We start from the raw sequence: 26,061 nt of genomic DNA, 5'->3' as shown, positions 1-26,061 counted from the left end.
AACAAAAACAGAGTGACAGTGAGTGATCCGACATCATGGCTGCGACGCAGAGCCCGCGGCCCCCCAGCCCCGGTGGTGCCAAACGAGTGGTGAGAGGGGAGAAAAAGGTGACAAGAGGTGGAGAGGAAGGGGGGAAGGGGAGTCCCGAGGGCTCAGGGGTGTCTCCTTTCCTCTGGATTGATCTGATGGAAGAACAGAGGAGCAGAGAGTGGGAGGCTTCCTGCTGTGTGCACTGGACAGGGACAAGTGGGACTGAGCCGTGGATCTGCTCCCGGCTGGGTGGCTCCAGGCCACCTTCAGACGATCAGTTATGGGGAATTCACCCTGCACCACACCGAAGGGATCCCAGGGGATGTTCTGGAGCAGTGGGAAGGACAGGGGCTGCCTGTTTTCCAGGGAAGGACAAGCAGCAGGTACTGGGCTGCTCTGCTCCTGGTGCTTTGAGTTATGAGAGAAAATCAGGCTCCAAATCCAGTTTGGCTTCAGCTCCACCTCCTCCAAGTGTTACCAAGCAACAAGGCACCACAGAGCTGAGCAATGTCCCCCTTCCTAAATCTGCTGCAGCAACATCCAAGGTTTGGTAGGCCCTGTCTCAACATCTGGAAGGACGCCCTTCCCTTGAGCAGATTCTCTGGATTTTAGCCTCAAAACTGCAGTTTCTTTTCACTTTGGACACAATACAGAGGCCACGTGGTCCTCGGGAGGCCACGGAGGAAGGATGGAGCTGTGGCCGCACAGCTCTGCCCCAGATTCCGTGACTTTGTTCAGCTGATTTTGCCGAGCCCTGCTGCAAAAGGCTGGGGAGAGGCTCAGGAGGGCAGGGCCCCCTCTCACTGCAGCCCTGTGTCCCTTTTTTGAGGTGCACAGGCACCCCAAAAGGGGGGCAGCCCCCCCTCCTCCTCACCCAGCAGATGGGGCTCCCATAAATTCACCGGGAGCGTGAAGGGATGTGCGAAACGGGAACGGGTGGGAGGATGGGAAAAGGGGGAAAGAAAAGGGTCAGGACAGGGAAAAGGGGAGTGGAGAAGGGGAAAGGACAGGGAAAAGGGAGTGGGAGGAGGAAGGACAGGGAAAAGGGAGTGGGAGGAGGAAGGACAGGGAAAGGGGAGTGGGAGAAGGGGGAAGGACAGGGAAAGGGGGCTGAGAGAAAGGGGAAAGGACAGGGAAAAGGGAGTGGGAGAAGGGGCAAGGACAGGGAAAAGGGGGAGGGAAAAGGGTCAGGACAGGGAAAAGGGAATGGGAGAAGAGTCAAGGACAAGGAAAGGGGAGTGGGAGAAGGACAGGGAAAGGGGAGTGGGAGAGGAGGAAGGACAGGGAAAGGGGAATTGGAGAAGGGGGAAGGACAGGGAAAGGACAAAGGACAGGGAAAAGGGAGTGGGAGAAAGGGGAAGGACAGGGAAAGGGGAATTGGAGACGGGGGAAGGACAGGGAAAATTGAGAGGGAAAAGGGTCAGGACAGGGAAAGGGGAGTGGGAGAAGGAGGAAGGATGGGGGAAGGACAGGGAAAGGGGGGTGGGAGAAGGGGGAAGGATGGGGAAAGGGGAGTGGGAGAAGGGGGAAGGATGGGGGAAAGAAAAGGGAAAAGGGAGTGGGAGAAGGAGCAAGGACAAGGAAAGGGGGCTGAGAGGGGGAAGGACAAGGAAAGTGGGGTGGGAGAAGGACAGGGAAAGGGGGGTGGGAGAAGGGGGAAGGACAGGGAAAGGGGGGTGAGGAGAAGGGGGAAGGACAGGGAAAATTGAGAGGGAAAAGGGTCAGGACAGGGAAAGGGGAGTAGGAGAAGGAGGAAGGACGGGGAAAGGACAGGGAAAAGGGAGTAGGAGAAGGGGGAAGGACGGGGAAAGGACAGGGAAAAGGGAGTAGGAGAAGGGGGAAGGACAGGGAAAGGGGAGTGGGAGAAGGACAGGGAAAGGGGAGTGGGAGAAGGACAGGGAAAGGGGAGTGGGAGAAGGGGGAAGGACAGGGAAAGGGGGGTGAGGAGGGCAGGAGAAGCCGGGAGTTGCCGAGGGCAGCGGGGGCAGCCTGCAGGCGGCGGGCAGGGCGGGTAAGGCAGCAGCAAAGGCCCAGCTTGTTTGTTCTGTCCTGGGGAGAGGCTTATTTTGGGGGAGGGGAGATCCCTGGTACCCCTGAGAGAACCCCCTGAGAGGGGGATGTGCTGGAGAACGTCACAGCATGACCCTGTGCTGTCGCGATACAGGGACAGAGCTGCTGCAACAGCCACCTTCCCACTCAGGCTCTGTTCCCAGAACTGGGGCGACGGGGCTGTGATGGTTTCTATAAAAACAGGGAAAAAAAAATCCCCATCCTCCTCTGTGGGCAGAGAAATCCGTGAGCTTGGGAGTGATGCTGCATCCTCCCTGGGAGCAGGCAGTGATATTTCCACGTTTCTGACTCGTGAACTAATACTTAATCCAGGCAATCCCCAGCCCAAACCTGGGGAGAGCTGCAGGAAATCCCCGTGTCCATGGGAAGGGGGAAGCTGGGGAGGTGCCAGGCTTCAAAGGCCGATGGCAGGGGAGGATTAAACACTGGATTACAGGATTCCCTCTGGGCTAGCTCATTCCCTGAGCACCAGCCAGCCTCCTTGCCCTGGGAGTGCAAAGGATCAGATCCTTCGCTCCGTGCTGCTCCTTGAGCTGCTGAGGGAGGCAGCAAATTTGAGAAGAAACCTCCACAACTACCTCAAAACCCGAGAGGAGAGTGTTCTGAACCACCCAGCCCTGGAGCAACCTCGCTCCTTTGGCTGGACTTTCCTTTGTTTTGGGATTCATGACTTGACGGGGGCAGACCGGGAGGGGTCTGGCTGAACGAAGAACAAACAAGCAGCTGTGTCACTGTCACATTCACACAGAGGCCGTGTCACTGTCACATTCACACAGAGGCTGTCACACAGCAGCAGCACAGCGAGGTGAGGCAGAGGATGCGCGCCATGCAGCGTTAGAAGGGAAATTAAGGATAAAAACTTGTTGCAGAAACAAACAATTAAGCGCTGAACATGCTTTAGGCGGGGTGCTGTGGGTTTTCTTCCTCGAGGGTACACGGGGGACATCTCGGCATCTCTCCACACCCCCAACTACACCTCTGCTCACTCCTGCTGGGGAATCCTTCCTCCCCACGGGCCTGAAGCCTGGCTGGGGTGCCCCCGTGGGAGCTGCTGCAGGGGGTTTGGGGCAGGGGGAGTGCAGGGGCAGGGATACTCACCGGTCTGCAGGGTCTGCCTCCCCCCCGAGAGCACTCCCAGGGGCAGGGTACCTGTGGGGGTCAGGCCTTTGAGGGTCAGCACGCTCTCGCTCTCCTCCCTGCAGGGAAGAGCAGCACCAGTTACACACGGAGCAGGGCAGCGCTGGGACTGCTCCGGGCAAGGCTGGGGGGTGTGGTGGGAGCCATGGATCATGAGAATCATGGAGCCATGGGATCATTAAGGCTGGAAAAGACCTCCAAGGTCACCAAGTGCAACTGCCAGCGCAGCAGCACCACTGCCCACATCCCAAAGTGCCACATCCACACAGCTGTTAAACCCCTTGGACACAGGGACTCCACCATTCCAATAGTTGGCAATCCCTTCCATGCAGAAATTTCCCCTAATATCCAACCTGAACCTCCCCTGCTGCAGCTTTAGGTCATTTCCTCCCATCTCCCATTTGGGAAAAAAGACCAACCCCTACCTGGCTACAACTTTCTTTCAGGCAAATGTGTCCTGAAAGAGTCAGGAGAAACCACCTGGTTTATGAAGTTTTCCCCTTCTTTTTTTTTCCTGACCAGTGTTCCCCCTTCACCCAGTCCCCTAATTAAACTCAGTCCCCAAACTAAGCCCAGTCCCCAAATTAAACTCAGTCCCCAAACTAAGCCCAGTCCCCAAATTAAACTCAGTCCCCAAACTAAGCCCAGAGCCCAAATTAAATCCTGTCCCCAAATTAAACCCAGTCCCCAGATTAAACTCAGTCACCAGTTTAAACCCAGAGCCCAAATTAAGCCCAGTCCCCAAATTAAACTCAGTCCCCAGTTTAAGCCCAGTCCCCAATTTAAGCCCAGCAACCAAATTAAGCCCAGTGCCCAAATTAAACTCAGTCCCCAATTTAAACCTAGTCCCCAATTTAAACCCAGTCCCCAAACTATGCCCAGTGCCCAAACTATGTCCAGTGCCCAGTTTAAGCCCAGTCTCCAGTTCAAGCCCAGTCCCCACTTTAAGCCCAGTCTCCACTTTAAGCCCAGGGCCCCATTTAAGCCCAGTCCCCAGCTCAAGCCCAGCCCTCAGTTCAAGCCCAGTGCCCCATTTAAACCCAGTCCCCACTTTAAGCCCAGCCCCCACTTTAAGCCTAGCCCCCACTTTAAGCCCGGTCTCTGGCCCATCCTCACCGAAGAACTGAGAAGACCCGTGCCATCTTCCCAATGGCTCTGATCTTATTCCTGATGATCTCCTTACGCACCGTTGTCCCACCTTCGGGAGAGAAAAGAGCAAACAGCAGCGCGTTGGAGCACTCCTGCTCCCCAGGGAAGGCCAGGATGAAGCACCTGCCCGACTCCAGGAAAAGAAATCATGTTTTTTACAGATTGACAGCTACACCGGAGAGAGAACGGAGCTGGAAGGATGGCATCAGGATGGCACCAGGATGGCGGTGAGGAGGGCAACACCCACGAGATGGCACACAGAACTCGAGAGGGCTGCAGAGAGTAGAACCACCACAGGACACGGACTCGGGGAGGTCGCGCTGGCGCTGGCCAGCCGGGCCCACGCCGCACGGGATGTGACACGAATGACTCAGCCATGAGGACACGCTTGGCAAGGCAGAGCACGGAGGGGTCTGACGGCTGATGGGCACCGCTTGCGGCACGCAAGCATCAGCTTTGGCATCCGAGGAGCACGGGGAAGGGCTTGGCCCCAGCCTGGCAGCTCTGCTCTGACCCCACACGGACACAACGGGGACAGGGGGGAGCTCCCCTTCCGCTCTACGGACCCAACGGGAGAGAGGAACAACAACAACAACAAAAAAAAGCACAGAGGGAGCTGAAACCAAACGGAAAATTCAGGTCGAAAGAGGGAACAAATCCATCTCCTCTCAGCTGAGATTCCTCACATGGCCCAGTACACATCAGGACAGGGAAGCCAAACCCAGGGCTAACATGCACCATGGCTCAGCCATGCACTACGTGGCTGCATTCAGAATCAGGTAGAAACGTGACCCCCGTTTCTCAAAGTTCCTGGAGGAACGCAGAAGGGTTAAAAAACACATGGAGCTTATGTTAAAACTGAAAGGGGATGAAGAGACTGCCCCACTAGTCAGCTCTGGAAATCCACTTCAAGGATCTGGTGGCACAGGCAGTGATAATTAAGCTCGTAGCAAATTCTAGCTGGGTACCTTTCGGATAGCTTGAAATGTAGTGATCTTCAGGGAGAGGAGACACCAAGAAACAAGTAGATGAAGACAGAGATAGAAGAAACAAATTTAATTTTCATGGGAGGGAGGAAAGAAAAAACAAAAAAAAACCAAAAAACAAAACGGAAATGCAATGGGATAAGCGGGTTAGAGTCTCCACCTGGGGCTGAGGCAGCTCAGGCCCCACTTCTCGCTGCCCCCCTCAGCTTCCTCAGGTCACCACCTCACTCCTGAGTCCCCCCAGAATCCAAACTGCTCATCAGCTCAACCACTGATTTGTCCCCTTCATGCACAGCTTAAAACCAGGGCCGAAACCAGCGTTTTTGGGGAGGGGGTGACAGGAGAAGCCACTTTACAGAGGAGTTCACTGCAACAGATGAAAAGATTGGGTGGATATTTTGGTGCAGAAATTTTTGAATTGAGGGAAAAAATAACCAGCAGCCTGTGTAAGGAGCAGGAAACCATTCCCAGAGTAGCTGGCAAGAAGTGTCTGTCGCAGTGAATGTCATTTAATTTCTCTGTGACTGAACAGCAAAGGAAGAATAAAAAAAAAAAATAACATTCCCTACCCAAAACTGCAAAGGAACTGGAGACCCTGGCTGGGCATCCAGCTATAAATCAAGTGCTGCTCAGGCATGAAAGACCTTGCCCAGCCTTTCCCCCCGCTGTTCCCTGGTGCCAGCAGGGATATTTTACCTTCCAACGTCTCGTCGCCATCCGAAATCAGCTCGTCGTCGGAGCAGATGTTGAGGATGTTCACCAGCATCTCGGTGACTGCAAGAGGCACAGACAGCGAGGTCAGAGAGGCCTGGGCATGCAGAGGGGTTTGGAGGACCAGGGGAGGATTTCAAGGTCGTCTGTCCCCTGCAAGTGGGAGCCTAAAGACACTTTTAGGCGCGGGCTGCCGGTACCCGCGGCGGCGCCGGAGCAGACGACACACGTTGCATCTTCTGCCAAGGAGGTGGACGCAGGCCAAGCACATCACAGAGGAACCAGACGTGGGGAAGGAGGTGCCAACATTCCTGCAGAACAGCCTGAGCTCCCTCAAGGTCCCCCCTCCCCATCCTCACCCACGCCACAGCCACCTGGCTCTGAGAAAGGCCGAATTTGGGGAGGGGGGATTCGACCTTTGGTGCCTCAAAGTCGAGAAACCCTTTGGAAGTGGTGAGGGTGAAGCTGAGCCCTGAACATACAAGAATGGGGTGGAATTTAAGCTCATCAGCAGAGGTAAAAATCCTTTTGGTGAAAAGCTGAGGCAAAGTCTTGGTCATATTTTAAGCTGCCTCGCATTCTTCAGAATGAAATAAGCCTTGGATTGAAGTGAATGCTTCCTTTTTGGTGGGCAAGGAGCCAACAGGAATTTAAAATTCTTCTGCTGCAAACCAAGAGAAACATCTCCAAATTCTGAGGTGGGGCTACAGCACCCAAGATCAGCTCCACCAGCAATGCAGAAAGAGCAAGAAAGGAGTGTTTTATTGGTAAAACAGCTGTTTTTGCACAAATTAAATCCAGTCATGAAGACCTCCTTGAGGGTGAACTGCTCTCCTGTGCTACCTGGAGCTGCAACACTCCCCGAGCACTGTGGGACAGGTTTGTGACACTCAGGACACGAGGAGCAGTCACTGGAGTTTGGAACAGAAACCCAAATTTCTCTCTCTTACCCTTTTCCCCTACGAAAGGCAAAGACCATGTGAAGACATCCATGAAGTTTGGAAGCCAGTAGGGGTGAGGGGAACAGTTGAACTGCCTGATGTTCATGACGTTGTTTTCGTATTTCAGTACAGCAGCTGGGGGAGAAAAGGGAAAGAGAATAAATATCCATTTATTCCCACTTACAGAACCCTGGGATGGGCTGGATTTGAAGGGATCTTAAAGAACAGCCAGTATCACCCTTGTCATGGGCAGGGACACCTTCCACTATCCCAGGCTGCTCCAAGCCCCTCCAATCTGGCCTTGGACACTGCCAGGGATTCAGGGGCAGCCACAGCTCCTCTGGGATTTCCATCCCAGCCCCTCACCACCTTCACAGGGAGAAATTCTTCCCCAATATCCCATCCATCCCTGCCCTTTGGCAGTGGGAAGCCAGTCCCTGTGTCCTGTCCCTCCATCCTTTGTCCCAAATCCCTGTCCAGCTCTCCTGGAGCCTCTCCAGTCTCTGGCAGGGGCTCTTAAAGTCTCCCTGGAGCCTTTTTTCCTTTCACCCCCAGCTCTCCCAGCCTGGCTCCCTCTGGAAGTTTTACCAGTGTTAAAAAACCTTCATTATCAACATCTCGTTACTCTCTTGTAGAATCAAGCTACCAGCTCTCCAAAACGAGAAGTTTTAAGCCATCATTTTTTGGTTTACTCAGGTTGGTTCTCAGCTTAGAACAGTGAAGCTCAAACAGAGCCCAGATATGAAGTGAGGGGTGAAAAACCCCACAGCTGGAGAAAATCCCACCAGGATCCCCATGGTTTGGGGGCAGAGGGAAGGGGAAAGCTTTCCTACACCATCAGCTTCTGTGGGATGGCAGCATCCATCAAAAGGGCTCCATTCTCCTGTGGCTGGGAATGAAAGCTTTATTCCAGGCCTTGTGACTCCACAGTTAATTGCCACAGTAACACATTAAGTCAACCACTTCAGCTCAGCACACAAAGCTCTCTTTCATTCCAGGCACAAGAATGCGACTGGAGGAGAGGGTTTTGCATCAAAAAGAGTGTATTTTTTGTATCAAAACCAGCGTGGTGGCAGCTGGAGAAGGGCAGGGATTGTCCCTCTGTGCTGGGCACTGCGGAGGTGCCTCGAGGGCTGTGTCCAGCTCTGGTCCCCACTGAGACATGGAGGGCTGGAGTGAATCCAGGGCAGGGAACGGAGCTGGGAAAGGGTCAGGAGCACCAGGAGAGGCTGAGGGAGCTGGGAAGGGGCTGGAGAATTCCTGAGGGAGCTGGGAAGGGGCTGGAGAATCCCTGAGGGAGCTGGGAAGGGGCTGGAGAATTCCTGAGGGAGCTGGTAAGGGGCTGAGCCTGGAGAAAAGGGGGATCAGGGGGGACCTTGTGGCTCTGCACAGCTCCTGCCAGGAGGGGACAGCCGGGGGGTCGGGCTCTGCTCCAGGAACAGGGACAGGAGCAGAGGGAACGGCCTCAGGCTGGGCCAGGGCAGGCTCAGGGTGGAACCAGCAGGAATTTCCCCATGGAAAGGGAGCTCAGGCCTTGGGACTGCCCAGGGAGGGTTGGATCCCCATCCTGGAGGTGACACTGAGTGACAAGGTGGGGATCGGGCACAGGTTGGGTGTTGGAGCTCTTTTCCAATTAAATTATCCTGTGATTTTGAGAGAGCAGAGTGGGAGAGGGATTTCCTGACCCTACCCAAGAGCAGCAGAGCCCTGGTCTTACCCTTGTTGTTATAGACATCTAAGTAATTTGGTGCAGAGAAGATTGTGATTAACGAGGGAAAGCCCGTGGTCTGGCTCTTCCTGTACATTCGGTACCTGCAAAACAAAAACAGGGCACGAGTTAAACCTGGCCTAGCCCAGCCCAAACCCTGCCCAGCCCCTGGGCTGCACAGAGTTAAACCTGGCCTGGCCCAGCCCAAACCCTGCCCAGAATCGAGCTAAACCTGGCCCAGCCCAAACCCTGGGCTGCAGCATTTACTCAGCATCGAGCTAAACCTAGCCTAGCTCAGCCCAAAACCTGCCCAGTCCCTGGGCTGCAGCATTTACTCAGCATCGAATTAAACCTGGCCTGGCCCAGCCCAAATCCTGCCCAGCATCGAGTTAAACCTGGCCTAGCCCAGCCCAAACCCTGCTCAGCACAGAGTTAAACCTGGCCTAGCCCAGCCCAAACCCTGCCCAGCATCGAGTTAAACCTGGCCTAGCCCAGCCCAAACCCTGCCCAGCCCCTGGGCTGCAGCATTTACTCAGAATAGAGTTAAACCTGGCCTAGCCCAGCCCAAACCCTGCCCAGCATCACTTACCCAGCATCGAGTTAAACCTGGCCTAGCCCAGCCCAAACCCTGCCCAGCCCCTGGGCTGCACAGAGTTAAACCTGGCCTGGCCCAGCCCAAACCCTGCCCAGCATCACTTACCCAGCATTGAATTAAACCTGGCCTAGCCCAGCCCAAACCCTGTCCAGCATTGAGTTAAACCTAGCCTAGCCCAGCCCAAATCCTGCCCAGCATCGAGTTAAACCTGGCCTAGCCCAGCCCAAACCCTGCCAGCATCACTTACCCAGCATCGAGTTAAACCTGGCCTAGCCCAGTCCAAACCCTGCCCAGCATCACTTACCCAGCATCGAGTTAAACCTGGCCTGGCCCAGCCCAAATCCTGCCCAGCATCGAGTTAAACCTGGCCTAGCCCAGCCCAAACCCTGCCAGCATCACTTACCCAGCATCGAGTTAAACCTGGCCTAGCCCAGTCCAAACCCTGCCCAGCATCACTTACCCAGCATCGAGTTAAACCTGGCCTGGCCCAGCCCAAATCCTGCCCAGCATCGAGTTAAACCTGGCCTGGCCAGCCCAAACCCTGTCCAGCATCGAGTTAAACCTGGCCTAGCCCAGCCCAAACCCTGCCCAGCATTGAGTTAAACCTGGCCTAGCCCAGCCCAGACCCTGCCCAGCCCCTGGGCTGCAGCACTTACCCAGCGTCCTGGGCTTCGTGAGCTCGGATTACGGATAACAAACTATTGTTCTGCAAAAATTCACACACTGCAGGATAACTGGAAAACAAAAAAGGGAGGAGAACTCAGCTGGGAGCAAAGGAGAGCACAGAGCTCGGGTGGTCTTGGTTTCAGGGAGCAGCCACTTGTAGAAAACAGCCAGTTTTTGTCCAGCACCCCAAAATATGTTTTATTCAAAAATTATTCGAATTATATATTTTTATTCAAAAGTTAATTGCAAAGGTTCTGTTAAACCCTCCCTATAAGCAGACTGTCAGCACAAATCCTTCTTTTTTTAGCAAGGAAAGATTATTTCTTAGAGATCCAGAAAAACCACTCACAGGGCCAGTCCAAAGAAGCATCTCTGCTGCTTGAGACCCCAGTTCTACAAAGTAACTTATTCAAAGCCAGCTCAAAATTCAAATTTATTCAACAACAGCTCAATATTCAAAGACAACTCAATTATTCAAACTTATCCAAAGACAGCTCAATATCCAGAGAAGCAAAAAACAAACAATTTGTGCATTGGAGCCAAGTGAGGAGAATTTCACGTAGACTGCAAAGCCCCAGAGTGGCCTGAAAAGTGATTTTAGTGTGAGGGGAGAGAAATGCCCCCTGAAACAGCCCTCACCTGTAGAAATAGGAGCAGCCTCGGACAGTGTTGTGGGCAAAATGCTCCAGGGTTTTCTCGTTGCCGTAATCCTCCGAGGGATCCGACCACAGCAGGTCACACATGGGACCAAAGGCTGGAGGCTCCTTAAACCTGTCTAACTGGAGAGGGGACACAACATCAGCAGGAGGAATGTTTTCAAAGGTTTTCATTTTACATTTATGTGTGTGCTTTTCCATTTTTTTTTCTTTTATAGTAGTAGCAGCTTAATAAAAGTTTTTTTTCCCCTTGTTATTAAGTTTCAGCCTCTTTGCTCTGTTCCCATCGCATTTCACAGCATTCAACTGAGAGGTTGCATTTTCATAAGGGCTCTAGCATTGTGCCAGTGTCAAACCACGACAGATTCCTGTTGGAATCTGAGGTATTGACGATTCTGAGATTGTAGAAAGTCTCTGTCAGCCTCGCTGCCGAAGAAGAAGCCATAACTCGTCTGTGCTGGTTTCAAGGGTGTTTATTCTGTTTATCTCTAACATGTTCTGCTGCCCTGCCGCAGCTCTGTCCTGCAGGGCAGCGTGTGGGGCTCTGCCCTCAGTGGGATGGTACAAACATTAAATACCACAAACTACCTGTGCTGGATTTACAATATATTTAATATATATATATTTAAATATATTTAATATATTACAATAACGTGCCAATATCTGTCATCTACATTGAACAGTGTATGCCCAACCTAAACCCAGTCCCAAGTTTATGGTATATAATGTTACAAACATTATATGTGGTGCATAATGTTACGAACATTATATACCACAAACTATGTGTGCTACATTTACAATAATGTGCAAATGTAACATCCCTCAGTGGGATGTTACAAACATTATATACCAGAAATTACGTGTGCTGTATTTACAATGTATTTTATATATATATTTAAATATATATATTTAAATCTATTTAATATATTACAATAACGTGCCAATATCTGTCACCTACGTTGAACAGTGTGTCACCAACCTAAACCCAGTCCCCAGTTTCTGTTATATAATGTTACAAACATAAATATATATATATATATATACACCAGAAACTACCTGTTTGTACTATTGGCACTACAATAACGGGCCAATATCTGTCACCTACGTTGGACAGTGTGTCCCCAGCCTGAACCAACAGAAAAATGCCAACACCACAGTGAAACATGGAGGGCATGAAGAAGGAGAAAAAGGACAAGACACACCCAATTTCCTCCATCTTGTCCCCTTTGGACCCCTTATCTAGAATCCTAAAATTTTACTTTTGCACCCATGCCACACTTAATTATTGCTTATATCAAACACTCAGAGCTGGTAATTCATCCTGTAAGATTGAAAACTCTTTTCCATGGGCAGAGATCACAGACAGTGTCTGTGGGGGCTCTGTCCAGGGGGGTTCCTGAGCCCTGCCAGGGTCCCAGGGCAGCCAGAGGGATTCCCTGGATTCCCACAGACTCCCACCCTTTCCAGCCCCAGACGGAGGTGGGAGAGAAGGGAAAAGCTTCTGGAGCTGACTTACTTTCCTAATGTCATCTAGACAGGTGATTTCTGGAGACAGGCCCCCGTGGACACACAGGAATTGCTGGTTGAGGAGGGCAGCCAGGGGAAGACAGTCGAAGGTGTCCATGCACGCGTCGTACACGCGCTCCGAGTACTTGATTCGACCTGCGAGGGAGGAATCCAAAATCCAACCGAGCTCTGATCGCCCCGAGGGCGGATCAATAAACTCCAGGAACCCAGTTCCTAAAGGAAGCTCAAAATCAAAATGGCTCACAAATCAAACCTGGCAGCTGTTAGTGAAAAATACTGATTTAGAATGGAACTGCACCCGTGTATTCCTGAAAATACTGATTTAGACTCAAACCCATCTTTTAACTGAAAAAAACTATCTGAAAGGTAAATGATCCTCCCCAGTGCAAAGAGGGAGGAGCAAATCCTTCCCCCATTCCCAGCTCCAGCCACTGATCCCAGCTGCACAGTCTGGAGCTGGAAGGCTTTTGGCACTGATTACATGCTGCTGGGCCTGGAAGTCAGGGAGGGGAGGATGTGTGTGCCTGGCTCATCAGGGGAGAAGTGTTCCCATTCCTTCCATCCACGCTCAGTCTTTGAAACCAAAAGGCCACATTTGGTGCTTAGCAGAACTTAAAGATTTGGGGTTTGGGGTGTTTTTTATAGCAGAAGAGCAGGAAAACAAGACAACAGGTTTTTTTACAGCTCTGATGCCACTCAGAGGCACAAAAGTTGAAGCCCACGCCTTCTCACAACACCTTTTTTTTAAAAAAATATATTTTAAAATGTATTATTTAAATGGATTCAACTCCTTCTCCCACTGCTGATACTTACATTCCTGCTTGAAGGTGAAGTATTCTGTGAGGTGCCTGCACTCGTGGTTCCCTCGAAGGAGGAACAACGTTTTGGGATGATTTATCTTTAAACTCCATAAATACAGCACGCACTGCAAGAGAGACAAACAGGGGATGTCATAAAATCCTTTCCCAGGGCACTCATCAGCCTGAGGCTGCACTAAGAGGTTCTGGGAAGACTCCCAGAGTGGAACCCAGCTCCATAATGGGCAGTGGATCTTCTCCTGGCCAAGCGGGGCAAAGCCACCGGGATTTCTCTATATTAGGGCTGACTTGGAGAAGTGACAAATGAGGTCGTGGCCAACAGAAAGCAGCTCGGGGCTGGGTGGGGGCAGCTTTGCTTCCAGCACAAACCAAAAGGAAAAAAAAAACCCTTTTTGCAGAGCAGCAAAGCAGAACCAGCTGTTTGCTCCAGATGTTCCACTGGGATGGAGACCAGCGAGAGGAGCAGGCAGACGTTCGTCCACAAAACACCCGGAAAATTCAACTTCATCTTCCCCACTGATTTCCCCCCTCCCTGTTTTTTCTGCTTACGCTACAGTCATGTGAAACTCGAGCTCAAAACAGGAAAAGCTGAGCCCAAAAAACAAGCTTAGCTTAGCAAAGCTCTCTGGCTTTGAAAAGGGCTTTCCACATCCCCTCTGCGAGCGGCAACACCTGCAACAGCAGCGCCTTTGATGAGGCACAGACCCAAGCCAGGCTGGAACGGGGGTTTGTAGCAGAAATATTTCATGCTGGCTTCCCAAAAAAAGCCTGAGGGAAGGGCTGGGAGGCAGGGAGGGCTCACTGAGCCCGGTGTGAGGAAATGTTATCACATTTCCCTCCTTGCTGTGGAGCGCTGGAAGGACAATCCATAACCCAGCAAGCTCCAGAGCTGGATTAAAATCTCTAAGAGGAGCTTACCCTGGAGGCTGACAGGCTGCAGGACACGCCTGGGAAACAGGAGGCACCACCAAGTCTGTTTTACACCCTCCAAAATTCCCAATCTGGGGCACAGATCCCCGGGAACCAGCTGGAAACAGAACCCAAATGAACCCATTCCCAGTTGGTTCCCAGCACGGCCAGCTTACATCTGGTGGTGTTCCAGCACTGAACCTGCAAGGTAAGCTCTGCATGAACCATCCCAGCTGATCCCAAAAACCCCAAGGAGCTGTAAAGCCACGCCTGTGTCTCACTTGGAATTCAACCCCACATTAACAAGTTGATTAATTGGGAATTCCAAAAGAGAACGGGGCCAAGGCCAGTAGCAGAACCATGTTTTATTGCATCTGTTACCAGGAGGAATGCTCCCAACAAAACCATTTATAATTATTCTGGGATTTCAAGCTTTAACCTCCCTGTGTTTGCAAGAGAAATGTCAATTTTCTGGGCTGGCAGGAGAACTTTGAGGTTGCTATAAATGAACCAAATGACTTGGGAGGAAGAAGCAGCCCTGGCATCAAAGCAAGGCAGAGATACAGCATCAACAGGGGAAGGTTTGGGATGTAAGGAGGGTTGGCAGCCTGCAGAAGAGAGATTTTAAAACACATTTGAAGGGGCTGAAAGCGAAGTGGGGTTGAATCTGGTGTCACAATTTGTCTTGGACATGCCAGGGATGTGGAGAGGCCGTTCCCTGCGGCTGGAGGCACTTCCCAAGGATGTGGGGACTGCCAGGTACCAGGAGGACATGGAGTAAAGGACATTGAAGAGTCCTCGAGGGCTCCAGAGGGGCTGCAATGAGGAATGAGGGAATTTCTACACTTGCATGCCTCGGATGCTTCCTGGTGTGTTTTGCAGGGATCCCTTTCCCAGCCTTTCCCAGGAATTGATTCCTGCCTGTTTGCAACGGCCAAGGAGCAAATCCAGGCAGTCACAGCTTTTTGGGTTTAAATAATCTTAAATAATCTCCTTCTCTCCTTATTCTGCCTCTTGCTATGAAGCCTAAAGCCAAGGGTTTGATCCACTTGGAAAGGGAAAGCTCAGCAGGACACAGAGAGGGAATTCCAAGAGAAATTTGGTCTTGCAACACCAAAAATGCAAGAGGGGCTGGTGCCAAACCTGCCCCCACCACGACCTCTCGCCATTCCCAAAACCTGGCATTTGTAATGAAGCCTGCCAGAGTGGGAACAGAGGAAAAACTCCCAAATCCAGCCCACAAATCCACCTTCACCCCCACTTTACAGGGCTGACTGGATCTCCTTAATATTATTCTGGATAAAAAGTGCATTAAATCAAGATTAACGTATAATTCCATAATTAGACAGCAATCACATGTCCCATCATAATTGGATTGGCAGAACTGGCCTGGGAAAGGTGCATACCATTATCACACCACTTTTCCTGATAAATTTCCTCTTTCCATGGATTCTGTTCCTGATCATAACAATTCACTTTCTAATTTAACAAAATCATTCTATTCACTGTACTCCAGCTTCGTGGGCCGGGATGATCCTTCCCTACCACCAGCACAGACCCCTCTTGTGCCATTCTGGAATTTGGGACTAAAAGGTGAACAAAAGGAGCATTTTTCCCACTGGGAATCCTTCAGCAGAGCTCTGCCTCATCAGCATCTCCCAATGCGGGGAGTTCATCCCGATTTTTGTGCTGCCTGTCAGCCCTGCACTCTGGAGCTGGGATCTGTGGCCAGCCAGTTTCACTGTCACAGTGAGTTTGGGACAGCAAAGCCTCCCCAGAGTCCCCTTCCAGCAGTTTGGGACAGCAAAGCCTCCCCAGAGTCCCCTTCCAGCAGTTTGGGACAGCAAAGCCTCCCTAGAGTCCCCTTCCAGCAGCATTCCAGCTTTCACACAGTTCTCCCTCTCCACTCCCAATTCTTTTCTCTAAAAAAAAAAAGAAAAAAACCCAAACCATCAACCAATCCACTCTCTGTGGCCTCATTATACTGGGAATTCATGTATTTAAATGAGAATTTCCCTCAGCCAGAGGCACAGCAAGAATTTGTTGAATGATTTGTTGCCGACATCCAGCTGAGCTGATGAGCTCTCAGGCTGGGGAGGGGCTGGGGTTTGAGAGGTTTTGTCTGAGCCACAAATTCCTCCCTGTACCTGGACAGCCAAACACCTGGAGCCACAGGGAACACCTGGAAGGGAAATCTGGCCCTTACACCTCCTTGGCCCCCACTCTGGCATGGTTTCCTGCAATTAAACCATCCCCTCCTGTTTCATTCTGTTTAAAGGTCACGGTTATGGAATCGTGGAATATCCTGAGCTGGAGGAACCCACAGGGATTCCAGGGCCTGGCTCTGCCCAGGACAGCCCCAGTGCTGGGAGCATCTCATCTCATCGCCAGGCTGCTGCTGCTGCTGCTCCCCACCTTCCCAGAGGTCACAGCACAGGGAAAACCTGGATGCTTTTCCACCTGGGTTACTCCAAACCTGCTGCTGTTTTACTATAAAAAGCAGATTTTGCACGCCCAGCTGGGAATCTCTCCCAGCACAGTGGAAGGGGGAGGCACATGGGAATGAAAACTTCCAGATTCTGCCTTATCCTGATCTTTGGAGTGTTTGCTGTGCCCATCAAAGCCCACCCCGAGCTGTGGGATCAGATCTCCAGGGGCAGTAGGTGGAAGGGAGAGGCACATGGGAATGAAAACTTCCAGATTCTGCTTTATCCTGATCTTTGGAGTGTGTTTGTTGTGCCCATCAAAGCCCACCCCGAGCTGTGGGATCAGAGGATTCTCCAGGGGGAATCCATGGCATCCTGCTGCAGCACGGGGGAAAGGGAAGGAGGAGAGGAAAAAGCAGCAGGAAATAAAAGATAAAACGTATTTTTTGCCACAGCTCAGTTCTCCAAGGGCATACATCGTTTTGGAATTCTTCCATATTATCACAGGCACAGAGGACAAGGGGGGCTTGAACAAGAAGGGGATTTAGATGGGATATTGAGAAGAATTCCTTCCCTGCGAGGATGGGGGTGGCACAGGTTACCCAGAGGAGCTGGGAGAAACTTCCTCATCCCTGGAAGTGTCCAAGGCCAGGCTGGACAGGGCTTGGAGCAAGCTGGGATAGTGGAAGGTGTCCCTGCCCAGGGCAGAGGGTGGAACAGGATGGGTTTTAAGGTTCTTTCCAACCCCAACCATTCCACGATTCTGTGACAATCCCAACATGGAGAGATCAGGGCGCTGATCCACAGCTCTTCTGGAGATCTGAGAGTAAAATCTCCATGTCAGATCAATCCTGGGCTAAGAGCAGAGAGTGGGAGCAGCACTTTTCCACCCTGGATCTACACAATCCATAAACAGACACAGGGCCCAACACCTCTCACTTGAAGGCTCAAAAAAAAAAAAAAAAATCTGAAAAGAATTCACCTTTTCTTCCAGAAGGAGCTGCTGTTCTGGAATGTAATCCCTTTTCCAGGTGAACACTGCTGAGCAATCCGGAGGAGCAGTGGGATGTGTTCTTCCCCTTCCTCCCTGGGGGGCTCCTCCTGCCAGCACCACCCCAAATCCCCAAATCCCCAAATCCCACCAGCCCCAGCCCCACCTCTGCCTCATCCGGAAGCTGCTCCGCATCACACCTTGGCTCCCTGTCAGGATTCCAGAGCCTGGGGCTGGAAGGGAGCCAGGGGCTGCTGGAGCTCAAGCTGTCAGCCCTGCTCTCCCTAAATCCTCTGCAGAATCCTTCAAAGAACCCCTTGCACTCATCCCTGACAGCTCCTCCCTAAAAATTTTCACTGGGGAAGTGTGGGTCTCGATTCAGTCAAAGAAAGAAACTGAGAGTTTCTAGCCAGGCAAAAAGCCTGGGAAAGAGCTAAATAAGAATGTAAATAATTCTTTATCTCTCTTGTTTTTCACATTTTTTATAGTTAAGTTCTATCACTGTGTGTCAAGCACTTTGCACCAATGGTGTGGGTTGTTTGCACTTCAGAACCAATGGATTTGGTCCTCACGGAGCTCTGTATAAAAGAGTGGTGTATTTTGAATAAACCAGAGTTTTACTCTCACAGCCTTCTGAGTCAAGTCTATTCACTCCCATCCTGCCTCGACAGCGACAGGGAAGATTCCTCAGCTGCTCCTGCAGCCTCTTTTTTCCCAGGAGAAATCGCTCCCTCTGTTATTCCAGCTGATTTCTGCCACACTTCACGCCCCTATTCCCCCCAAAAACTTTTCCTTAGGTTGCTTCCAACTGGGATCAGCGCTCCACTTCCACCCGGGCCTGCCTCTGTGAATCCAGATGGCCGCAATCCCTTGGGATTTGTGGCATTTGCTAATTGTCCCTTCCTGTCCCATCCCAGCTCTCCACGGGGCTCCACTCAATCCTTTGTCCTCCCAATTCCGTGGGCTTGGGATGCCAGGGAGCTGCAAAGGTGACCCCTGCTCCTCTCTCCCGACCCCATTCCAGGGTTTTCAGAGGGACGTGGCCCTTTCTCCTCCTGCTCCATCCCGAATCCTGCAGCTTTTCCAATGTTTTAAATGTTGGGATCCTGTTGCCTGCAACAGCACCATCGGCTGTCCCTCTTCTGTCCCCGAGGGACAGCTCCAAGTGACATTAAAACCCCCCCAGCAGGCAGAGGTTTGGCCTTAATCCCATCTCTGCCACTTCACCCTCGCTGCTCGAGGATCCAAAGGTTGGGACATCATTTTCCTGCCCAAAAATCGCACAGTGAGTTACCTCCATGCCATGCAGAACTCCCCTGCAGGGTAAATCCAGCATGAGAGAGCTGGGCTTGGGGTTCGGGCTGATTCCGAGCTGGATTTGAACTCGTCCTGGGCTGTATTTAACTGATTTTGAGCTGGTTTTAACTGATTTTAGCTGCATTTGAACTCATTCTGTTTACTGATTTTGAGCTGCATTTTACTGATTCTGAGGTGTATTTTATTGAGCTACATTTGAACTTATTCTAAATTGAATTTTACTGATTCTGAGATGAATTTGAACTCATTCTGGGCTGTATTTAACTGATTTTGAGCTGGTTTTAACTGATTTTAGCTGCATTTTACTGAGTTGCATTTGAACTGATTCTGAATTGAATTTTACTAATTCTGTGCTGCGTTTAACTGATTTTGAGTTGCATTTTAACTATTCTGAGCAATATTAAACTGATTTGGGGCTGTATTTAGCTGATTCTGAGTTGCACTTAATTGATTCTGAGCTGCATTTTTACTGATTATGAATTGAATTTTACTGATTCTGAGCTGGTTTTAACTGATTTTAGCTGCATTTTACTGAGTTGCATTTGAACTCATTCTGATTACTGATTTTGAGCTGCATTTTACTGATTCTGAGGTGTATTTTATTGAGCTACATTTGAACTTATTCTGAATTGAATTTTACTGATTCTGAGCTGCATTTTACTGATTCTGAGCTGCATTTTTCTGATTCTGAGCTGAATTTGAACTGATTCTGAGCTGGTTTTAACTGATTTTAGCTGCATTTTACTGAGCTGCATTTGAACTGATTCTGTATTGAACTTTACTGATTCTGAATTGAATTTTACTGATTCTGAGCCACATTTTTCTGACTCTGAGCTGCATTTTTCTGACTCTGAGCTGCATTTTTCTGACTCTGAGCTGCATTTGAACTGATTCCGAGCTGCATTTGAACTGAGGTTCAACACTTTGGGTTCCTTTAGCCCCAGCACCCCCAAGCTCCACTCCCTCGGTCACCTCTATACTGAAGTAGCCTCTGTCCACGTAGTCCCCCAGGAAGAGGTAGCGGGTGTTATTGGGTGATCCTCCCACTTCAAACAGCTTCATCAGGTCAAAGAACTGCCCGTGGATGTCACCACACACTGGGGGAGGAAGAACAACGCAAAAGAGGGACAGAATTACCACGCTAAGAAAAGCAAGGTCACGACAGCAGCAGCGAGGAGCAGAGCAGAGAGGGCAAAACCCTCTGTCCTGAGAGCTCAGCAGAGTTAAAAAACCTTGTGGGTGGGAGGGAAAAAAACCACAACAAAACCTTCTGGGGTTATCCAGGTTGTTATTCAGGATTCCTGACCTGTGATTGGAGCCTCCACCTCGATCATGGTCTTCTCGTGCCTCAGGATGGCGGCGCCGTCGTTGATGATTTTCAGCGCCGCGTCCTCCTCCAGCCGCCCTTCCTTCACCAAGTGGCTCTTGAGGACGTCGAGCCTGGGTTTCCCATCCTCAAACACCTCCTTCAGAGTGAGCCTCTGCGTGGGAGGGAATGGGACAGCTGGAAAGGCAAGGGAAGGGAAGGAGTCAGCAACTCGGAGCTGCTCGGGGGAGAGGGAATGGCAGGATTTGCTTCCGAGCCTGGAGCTGACACCCAGGAATGGAATTCCCACCGAAATGATGCTCCCAAATAGCGAGAGGAGAGCTGAGCTGCCAGAGCTGCTGGATTCACCCCTCAGCTTGGTTAAAATCCCTCTTGGTGCAGCCTAAAGGCCGCCTGTACCTGTCTAGAGCTGCCTCCCAATCCCGAGGGGACAGTCGGTGCTGGAAGCTAGAACAGATTCCATGGAAAATCAGCAAAACCAGGAAAAGCAGGAACCAGCCAGCCAGGTAGGAGGAACAACATGTAAACTTTTTCCTTATCAGGAAAGCATATGCCCCTAAAAAGCACAATTTGCTCTTCTTCACCCCAATACCTCAAAAAGCTTCACCCCCAAAAAGCACAATTTGCTCCCTCTGCCCCTAAAAAGCAGAATTTGCTCTTCTTCGCCCCAATACCTCAAAAAGCTTCACCCCCAAAAAGCAGAATTTGCTCCTCTCCGCCCCCAAAAAGCACAATTTGCTCCTCTCTGCCCCTAAAAAGCACAATTTGCTCTTCTTCACCCCAAAACCTCAAAAAGCTTCACCCCAAAAAGCACAATTTACTCCTCTCTGCCCCTAAAAAGCACAATTTGCTCCTCTTCACCCCAATACCTCAAGAAGCTTCACCCCCAAAAAGCAGAATTTGCTCCTCTCTGCCCCCAAAAAGCACAATTTGCCCCTCTCTGCCCCTAAAAAGCACAATTTGCTCTTCTTCACCCCAAAACCTCAAAAAGCTTCACCCCAAAAAGAAGAATTTGCTCATCTCTGCCCCAATACCCAAAAACTTCACTCCAAGCTTAGAATTTGGAAATCTTGATGGAATCCAATATTTAAGGTAAGTTAAGGCCTCAGCTATTTGCAGCATGTTCCTTAGTTTTTAACTCTGGATGGACAACACCCCATCAAAACCTGCTACTATTGTTATTATTATTATTATTTATTATTATTATTTATTTTTATTATTATTAATAATTATTATTAATGTTGTTATTATTATTATTACTATTATTATCATCATCATCATTTCATGATAGGGAATAGGATGGTGTGGAAGAAGATGACCTCCAACAGAAATGAAGCAAAAAAAAAAAAAAAGCAGAACAAAAATCAGAGTTTTCAGTAAAAATCTGAATTCCTCATTTCCCTTCTCCCAGGCCTGGCTAATTTAAAAAAGATGGGAGCATGCATGACCCTGGTGTGATATTTAATGGCTGCACAGTGTCTTGAATTAAAATTAATTCCAGGAAGGAGGGCTGGATGTTTGGGAAGGACTGGGAATAAAACTCTGTGCAACAGCCCCAAGTGCATGGCCTGGCTGCCAGCAACTCCTGTGATCCATGGAGTGATGGGAATCTTATCCCAGGGATCTTCTCAGATCCCCCATTTCCTCCCAAAATCAGAAAAAGCAGGATTTCCTCACCCTCTGGGCTCAGCATCCCCCGGCCATGCCAGGGTCAGAACGAGTCCAGCTGCAGCTGGGATGAGGAGGAGATGCTGGGATGGGGTTTCCTTTGGGGTGCTGCACCCAGATCGAAAAAAAAAGCCTCAAATCCCAATGCAGATCCCACAGGGAGCTGGCACCACCCTCCCAGCCTCGGGGACAAGGCACAAACCTGCCCCAAAAAGCGCTGGAAGTTCTGCAGTCTGTAGGGATGCGGGCAGCTGGACAGAGCATCTCACCCTTACCGCGTATCTCACAAAATATCCCAAAATCTGGAACGTAGCAGGACTTTCACGGGGATTTTAGGGGTGGTGGTGCCAGTCTGTGTCTGAGTAAGCACCTCCAAAAGCCTCTGTGAGCAAGGAACCCACCCAGTGCATCGTGAACCATCTTTCCATCGTTCTGCTTCTCCTGGGAGCGTGTGGTGGTGTGAGCCAGGGAAATAAAAACCATTCACCTCCAATCCCCCAGCACAGCACTCCAGGCACTGCCAACACCTCTGGAGCCACACCGAGGAGCTGAGAAGCCCCAGAAATGGGGTTGGAGAGCTCAGCAAAGATGGGATGTGACCCCCAGGACAGAGAGATCCAAGGGAAGCTCCTGGCTCTGCCTTTTCCTGGTAAGCAAAGTTATGCAAGATCAAATCTGAGGCTCCAGCCAAGAACTTTTATGTAAGTTCCCTCCTTGGCTTTGCACAGCTCCACTCCCACGAGGAGCTGGGCACGACCAGGAACCGGCTCCTCCTTGGCTCTGCCAGGGTTTCAGCCACCCCACTTTAATTAAATATTTTAATTTGATCCTTATCCATGCTCCTTTCTCTTGGACAGGAGGAAGAGGATGCTCCTGCAGCCAGGCTGGGCTCTCCAACAGCAGGAACAGCCCTCAGAGCAAACTGACCTGGAATTTTGTACCTCCAGGGTATTGAGAAGGGTGGAGAGACTCACCCAGTTCCTGCTCATATCTGCAAAATGAGGAGATAACTCCTTATCTCACCAAAAAAAAAAAAAAAAAAACAACAAACCAGAATAGTCAAATGGCTTAGGATTATTATTATTATTATTATTATTATTATTATTATTATTATTATTATTACTATTATTATTACCTTCCACTACCCCAGGTTGCTCCAAGCCCTGTCCAGCTTTCCAGGGACACTTCCAGGGATCCAGAGCAGCCACAGCTTCTCTGGGAATCCCATCCCAGCCCCTCCCCACCCTCACAGAGAAGAATTCCTTCTCCCATTCCACCCTAAATTTCCCATCTTTTAGCTCAAATCCCTTGCTCCCCATGGTTGGTCCTGGAACACCCAGGCAGCACAGACACAGTGGGTTAAGCTCGTCCTCACAGCCAGCTCGCAAATAATTAATGAAAATTATGGATAAACCACTCAAAACATTCCAAGAATTAAACCCTGTGACCTCTGTGCCACCTTCCCTCCGCACACAAACCCGAGTGTTGCACCCAGCCTTGTTTGAACAGTGAAATCCGCAGGTTTTTGGGGTTTAGAATTCTACAAAGGGCATCCAAACCCACCGCCAGGAAAAGGCAATTCCTGCTCCAGCAACAGGACACGTGCTGAGGAACAATCCACATCAAAAGGACACAAAAGCAAGCAAAGTCTGAGGTGTGAAATGGATTAAAAGGTCGGGTGAACCCAAGGGAAAATGAAAAGGAAATTAAAAGGAAAATCCAAGGGATCTCTTTGCTGGACTCCAGGGCAAAATTCCACTTCCCACCAAATCAACATGGATTTTATTTGCCAGGCCAGAGCAAGGGGGTATTTGCAACACTCTGAGTGGACATGGATAGTTAAGGATGGGAGAATTTGGGAAAAAGCTGCTTTTCCACCACCAGCAGTACTCATCCCTCAGTGCCAGATGAAAATCCCACAGGAAAATATCCCATTCCTCCCTACCTCTGTCCTTAAAATGCACTTAAAATTCAGTTCCATCAGGGCTGCCCCGTCCCCACCTCCAGAAGAGAAAACAGTGATCCACAAATGATTGTTTATAAATCCCAGAGTCCCTTGGATGGCTGGACGGAGCAGCTGAGGCGGATTCATTACTGAAAAAGGAGCAGCAGCTCCGTGCCTGGAGAGGCAGCGCTGGCCAAACGCTGCTCCCGGGGTCTGCAGGAAAAGGGATCCCCTCAATCCCCCCCAAAAAAATCCCCCAGGATTGGAAATTCAGAAAATCAAACTCCAGAGAGGTTTCCCTGCAGCTCCCCATGCAAATCTGAGAGTGGATCCAAGCGAAGCCCCTTCCCTGCTTGCTCCTCAGCGCACAGCAGATGGTGAGAGGTGCACTTTGCAGCAAAAAAACCCAAAAAAACACCACATTTTGGGGTAAAACCGAGGATTTGGACACTGAGGAAGCCAGATGGGCTGGCAAAGGCAGAAACATTCCCAGGGAAAGTCCACCAGGAGCCACCCAAAGCCCTGTGAAAGGGAGAAGCAGCTGCCTCCAGGGCTGAGCTGGGCACAGCACGAGCAGCAGGGCAGGGATTTTTTATCCTCTTTCCCAATTTCCAAACAGCCCAATGTTATTTTTATCCCATATTTTATTCCCATTCACACCTAACCTACATTCATCTATTCAAAGTTGAGTCCAGGGCTCACACAGAGCCGGCTCGGAGGGAATAATGTGGAGAAATCCAGCACAGAAATGCCTCAGAAATGGCTTTTTTTTGCTGGGAAAAAGGTGGATTTTCAGCTTTCGGAGTCATTAACGGGGAACAAACCCTTGGAGGCAGGGGATGGATGTCACTGTCACCCCAGCAGTGCTGCACCCACCCTGCTTTTCCTGCTGCTCCATCCCAGACCCAGGCCAAAAAGGACAGGCTGGATTTCAGCAGCTGGGTGATGCTGGAATGCCAGAATTATCCAGCTTGGAAAAGCCCCCCAAGGTCATCAATTCCAATCTGTGACCAATCCCCAGCTCACAGCACTGAGTGCCAGGCCCAGGCATTCCTTGGAAACCTCCAGGGATGGGAATTCCACCACCTCCCAAGCCCGACCATCCTATTTATCAGCAACCACCCCATTTTCTGTGGAATATTCTTTCTTCTTCCCAAAATGATTAAACCACGTGAATTTTTGGTCATTAAACACAAAAATGCTTTGCTTTAAGAATCCCCATCCTGGCTTCTGGGAGGTTTTTTCTTCCCTGAGGTGCCCTGATATGAGAACCTGCAGAACCAGGTGTGTGTTTGTGCTCGATATCCTGATTTTTCCAAGCTGGGATCAAGCCCTGACAAATAACCTGTGTCATTTTCCAGGGCTGGCAAAGGCAGCCTGACCCTGCCATGGCACAGAACTGTTCGTTCCAGCTGCAGGAACTTTGTGGGAAAAAAAAAATGGAGCGTCATCACCCCCCACCTGAGGAAATAATTAACTTCTCCCTTATTAAAATAAACATTAATGTCAAAGAAAAATCACCAAATAAAGTAAACACCTTCTTGTATAAAAGCAGCAAGAGCCAGGAATTACTATTATTATATTATTATTGCCATTTCCATCTGGTTTCCCCCAAATTTTTACATGTTCAAATCCTTTTTTGCTCTGGGTAAGGAACCTCCAGGTTTCAGAAGCTCCAGAGAGTCCCAAATAGAGGGGAAATAAAAAAATTCCAGAGTTCTGCTTCTCAGCCCTGGAAGTGCTGCAGGAAGAGCAGGAGATTTGGGGTTATCTGAATTCCTTTGGAACAGCAGCTCCTTTGGATGGCTGGAGTTTGTAACGCCCCAATTTTATCCAGAACTCCTCGGAGCTGAATCCGACCTCCCAGTGCGCTTCTGGTTTGGAGAGCTGGCTCTGATCCTCACCTGGGGGCACGGATTCCTTTTTGTAGGGCAACCAGAATTATCTCCTCACAATAACCCTAAAAATACCTGCATTGTGCCAGCTGAATGAATGGTTTCTTCGAAGGGGACAGCCACAGTCAGCCCAAAGCAGAGCTGGGATGAAGCAACGGAGCCGTTCCCAGCAGCAAATCTGTCCCTGCCTCATCAGCTCCCAGCAGTGACACCCAAAATTTGAGGGAGAAGCTGGCAGGCCCCGGGGCTGAGCAGGAGCCAGGTGCATTTAAGGCTAAAAAAAGCAGGTGACAGCTCTGTGCATGGAAATGCAAACACAAACAGAGCACGGCCCGGCCGCGCTCAGGGCTCCCACTGAAAGTCGAGCCAAGAAGCCAAAAATCCACACAGACCTAGGGCCAGCCATGAATTTCTAAGGAAATACCCCAGAATCACAGAATTCCAGAATGGTGTGGGTGGGAAGGGACCTTCAAGATGATCTCATTGCACCACACCTTCCACTAGGTCAGGCTGCTCCAACCTGGACGTGGCCACTTCCAGGGATGGGGCAGGCACAGATTTTCTGGGAAAACCATTCCAGTGCCTCATC

General features: G+C 50.3%; 1 protein-coding gene and 1 long non-coding RNA gene across 51 annotated transcripts in view; one reads left to right on the top strand and one right to left on the bottom strand.

Annotated features, from left to right (window-relative positions):
* PPP3CC (protein phosphatase 3 catalytic subunit gamma) overlaps positions 1-26,061 on the bottom strand; it is a 44,195-nt gene that overhangs the window by 7,201 nt on the left and 10,933 nt on the right. For 46 of the 50 annotated variants that reach the window (XM_072917557.1, XM_072917564.1, XM_072917579.1 and 43 more), the window contains exons 2-13: positions 19,944-20,141; positions 19,610-19,734; positions 12,990-13,101; positions 12,166-12,311; positions 10,633-10,772; positions 9,984-10,061; positions 8,742-8,836; positions 7,034-7,159; positions 6,069-6,146; positions 5,355-5,381; positions 4,354-4,435; positions 3,199-3,296 (exon numbers count right to left, since the gene is read on the bottom strand). In XM_072917557.1, the coding sequence (XP_072773658.1) occupies positions 3,199-3,296; positions 4,354-4,435; positions 5,355-5,381; positions 6,069-6,146; positions 7,034-7,159; positions 8,742-8,836; positions 9,984-10,061; positions 10,633-10,772; positions 12,166-12,311; positions 12,990-13,101; positions 19,610-19,734; positions 19,944-20,141 (1,305 nt within the window). The remainder of the gene's footprint in view (positions 1-3,198; positions 3,297-4,353; positions 4,436-5,354; positions 5,382-6,068; positions 6,147-7,033; positions 7,160-8,741; positions 8,837-9,983; positions 10,062-10,632; positions 10,773-12,165; positions 12,312-12,989; positions 13,102-19,609; positions 19,735-19,943; positions 20,142-26,061) is intronic. The other 4 variants (XM_072917600.1, XM_072917602.1, XM_072917605.1 and 1 more) reach the window with 1 other exon arrangement.
* LOC140680444 (uncharacterized) lies at positions 20,123-25,128 on the top strand. The gene is made up of 3 exons (XR_012051726.1): positions 20,123-20,470; positions 22,134-22,281; positions 22,490-25,128. It is a non-coding gene; the product is annotated as an uncharacterized lncRNA (long non-coding RNA).

This window comes from Taeniopygia guttata, chromosome 22 (assembly GCF_048771995.1).
Source record: "Taeniopygia guttata chromosome 22, bTaeGut7.mat, whole genome shotgun sequence".
Lineage (NCBI taxonomy): Eukaryota > Metazoa > Chordata > Aves > Passeriformes > Estrildidae > Taeniopygia > Taeniopygia guttata.
This window is presented reverse-complemented; position numbering and strand designations above follow the sequence as displayed.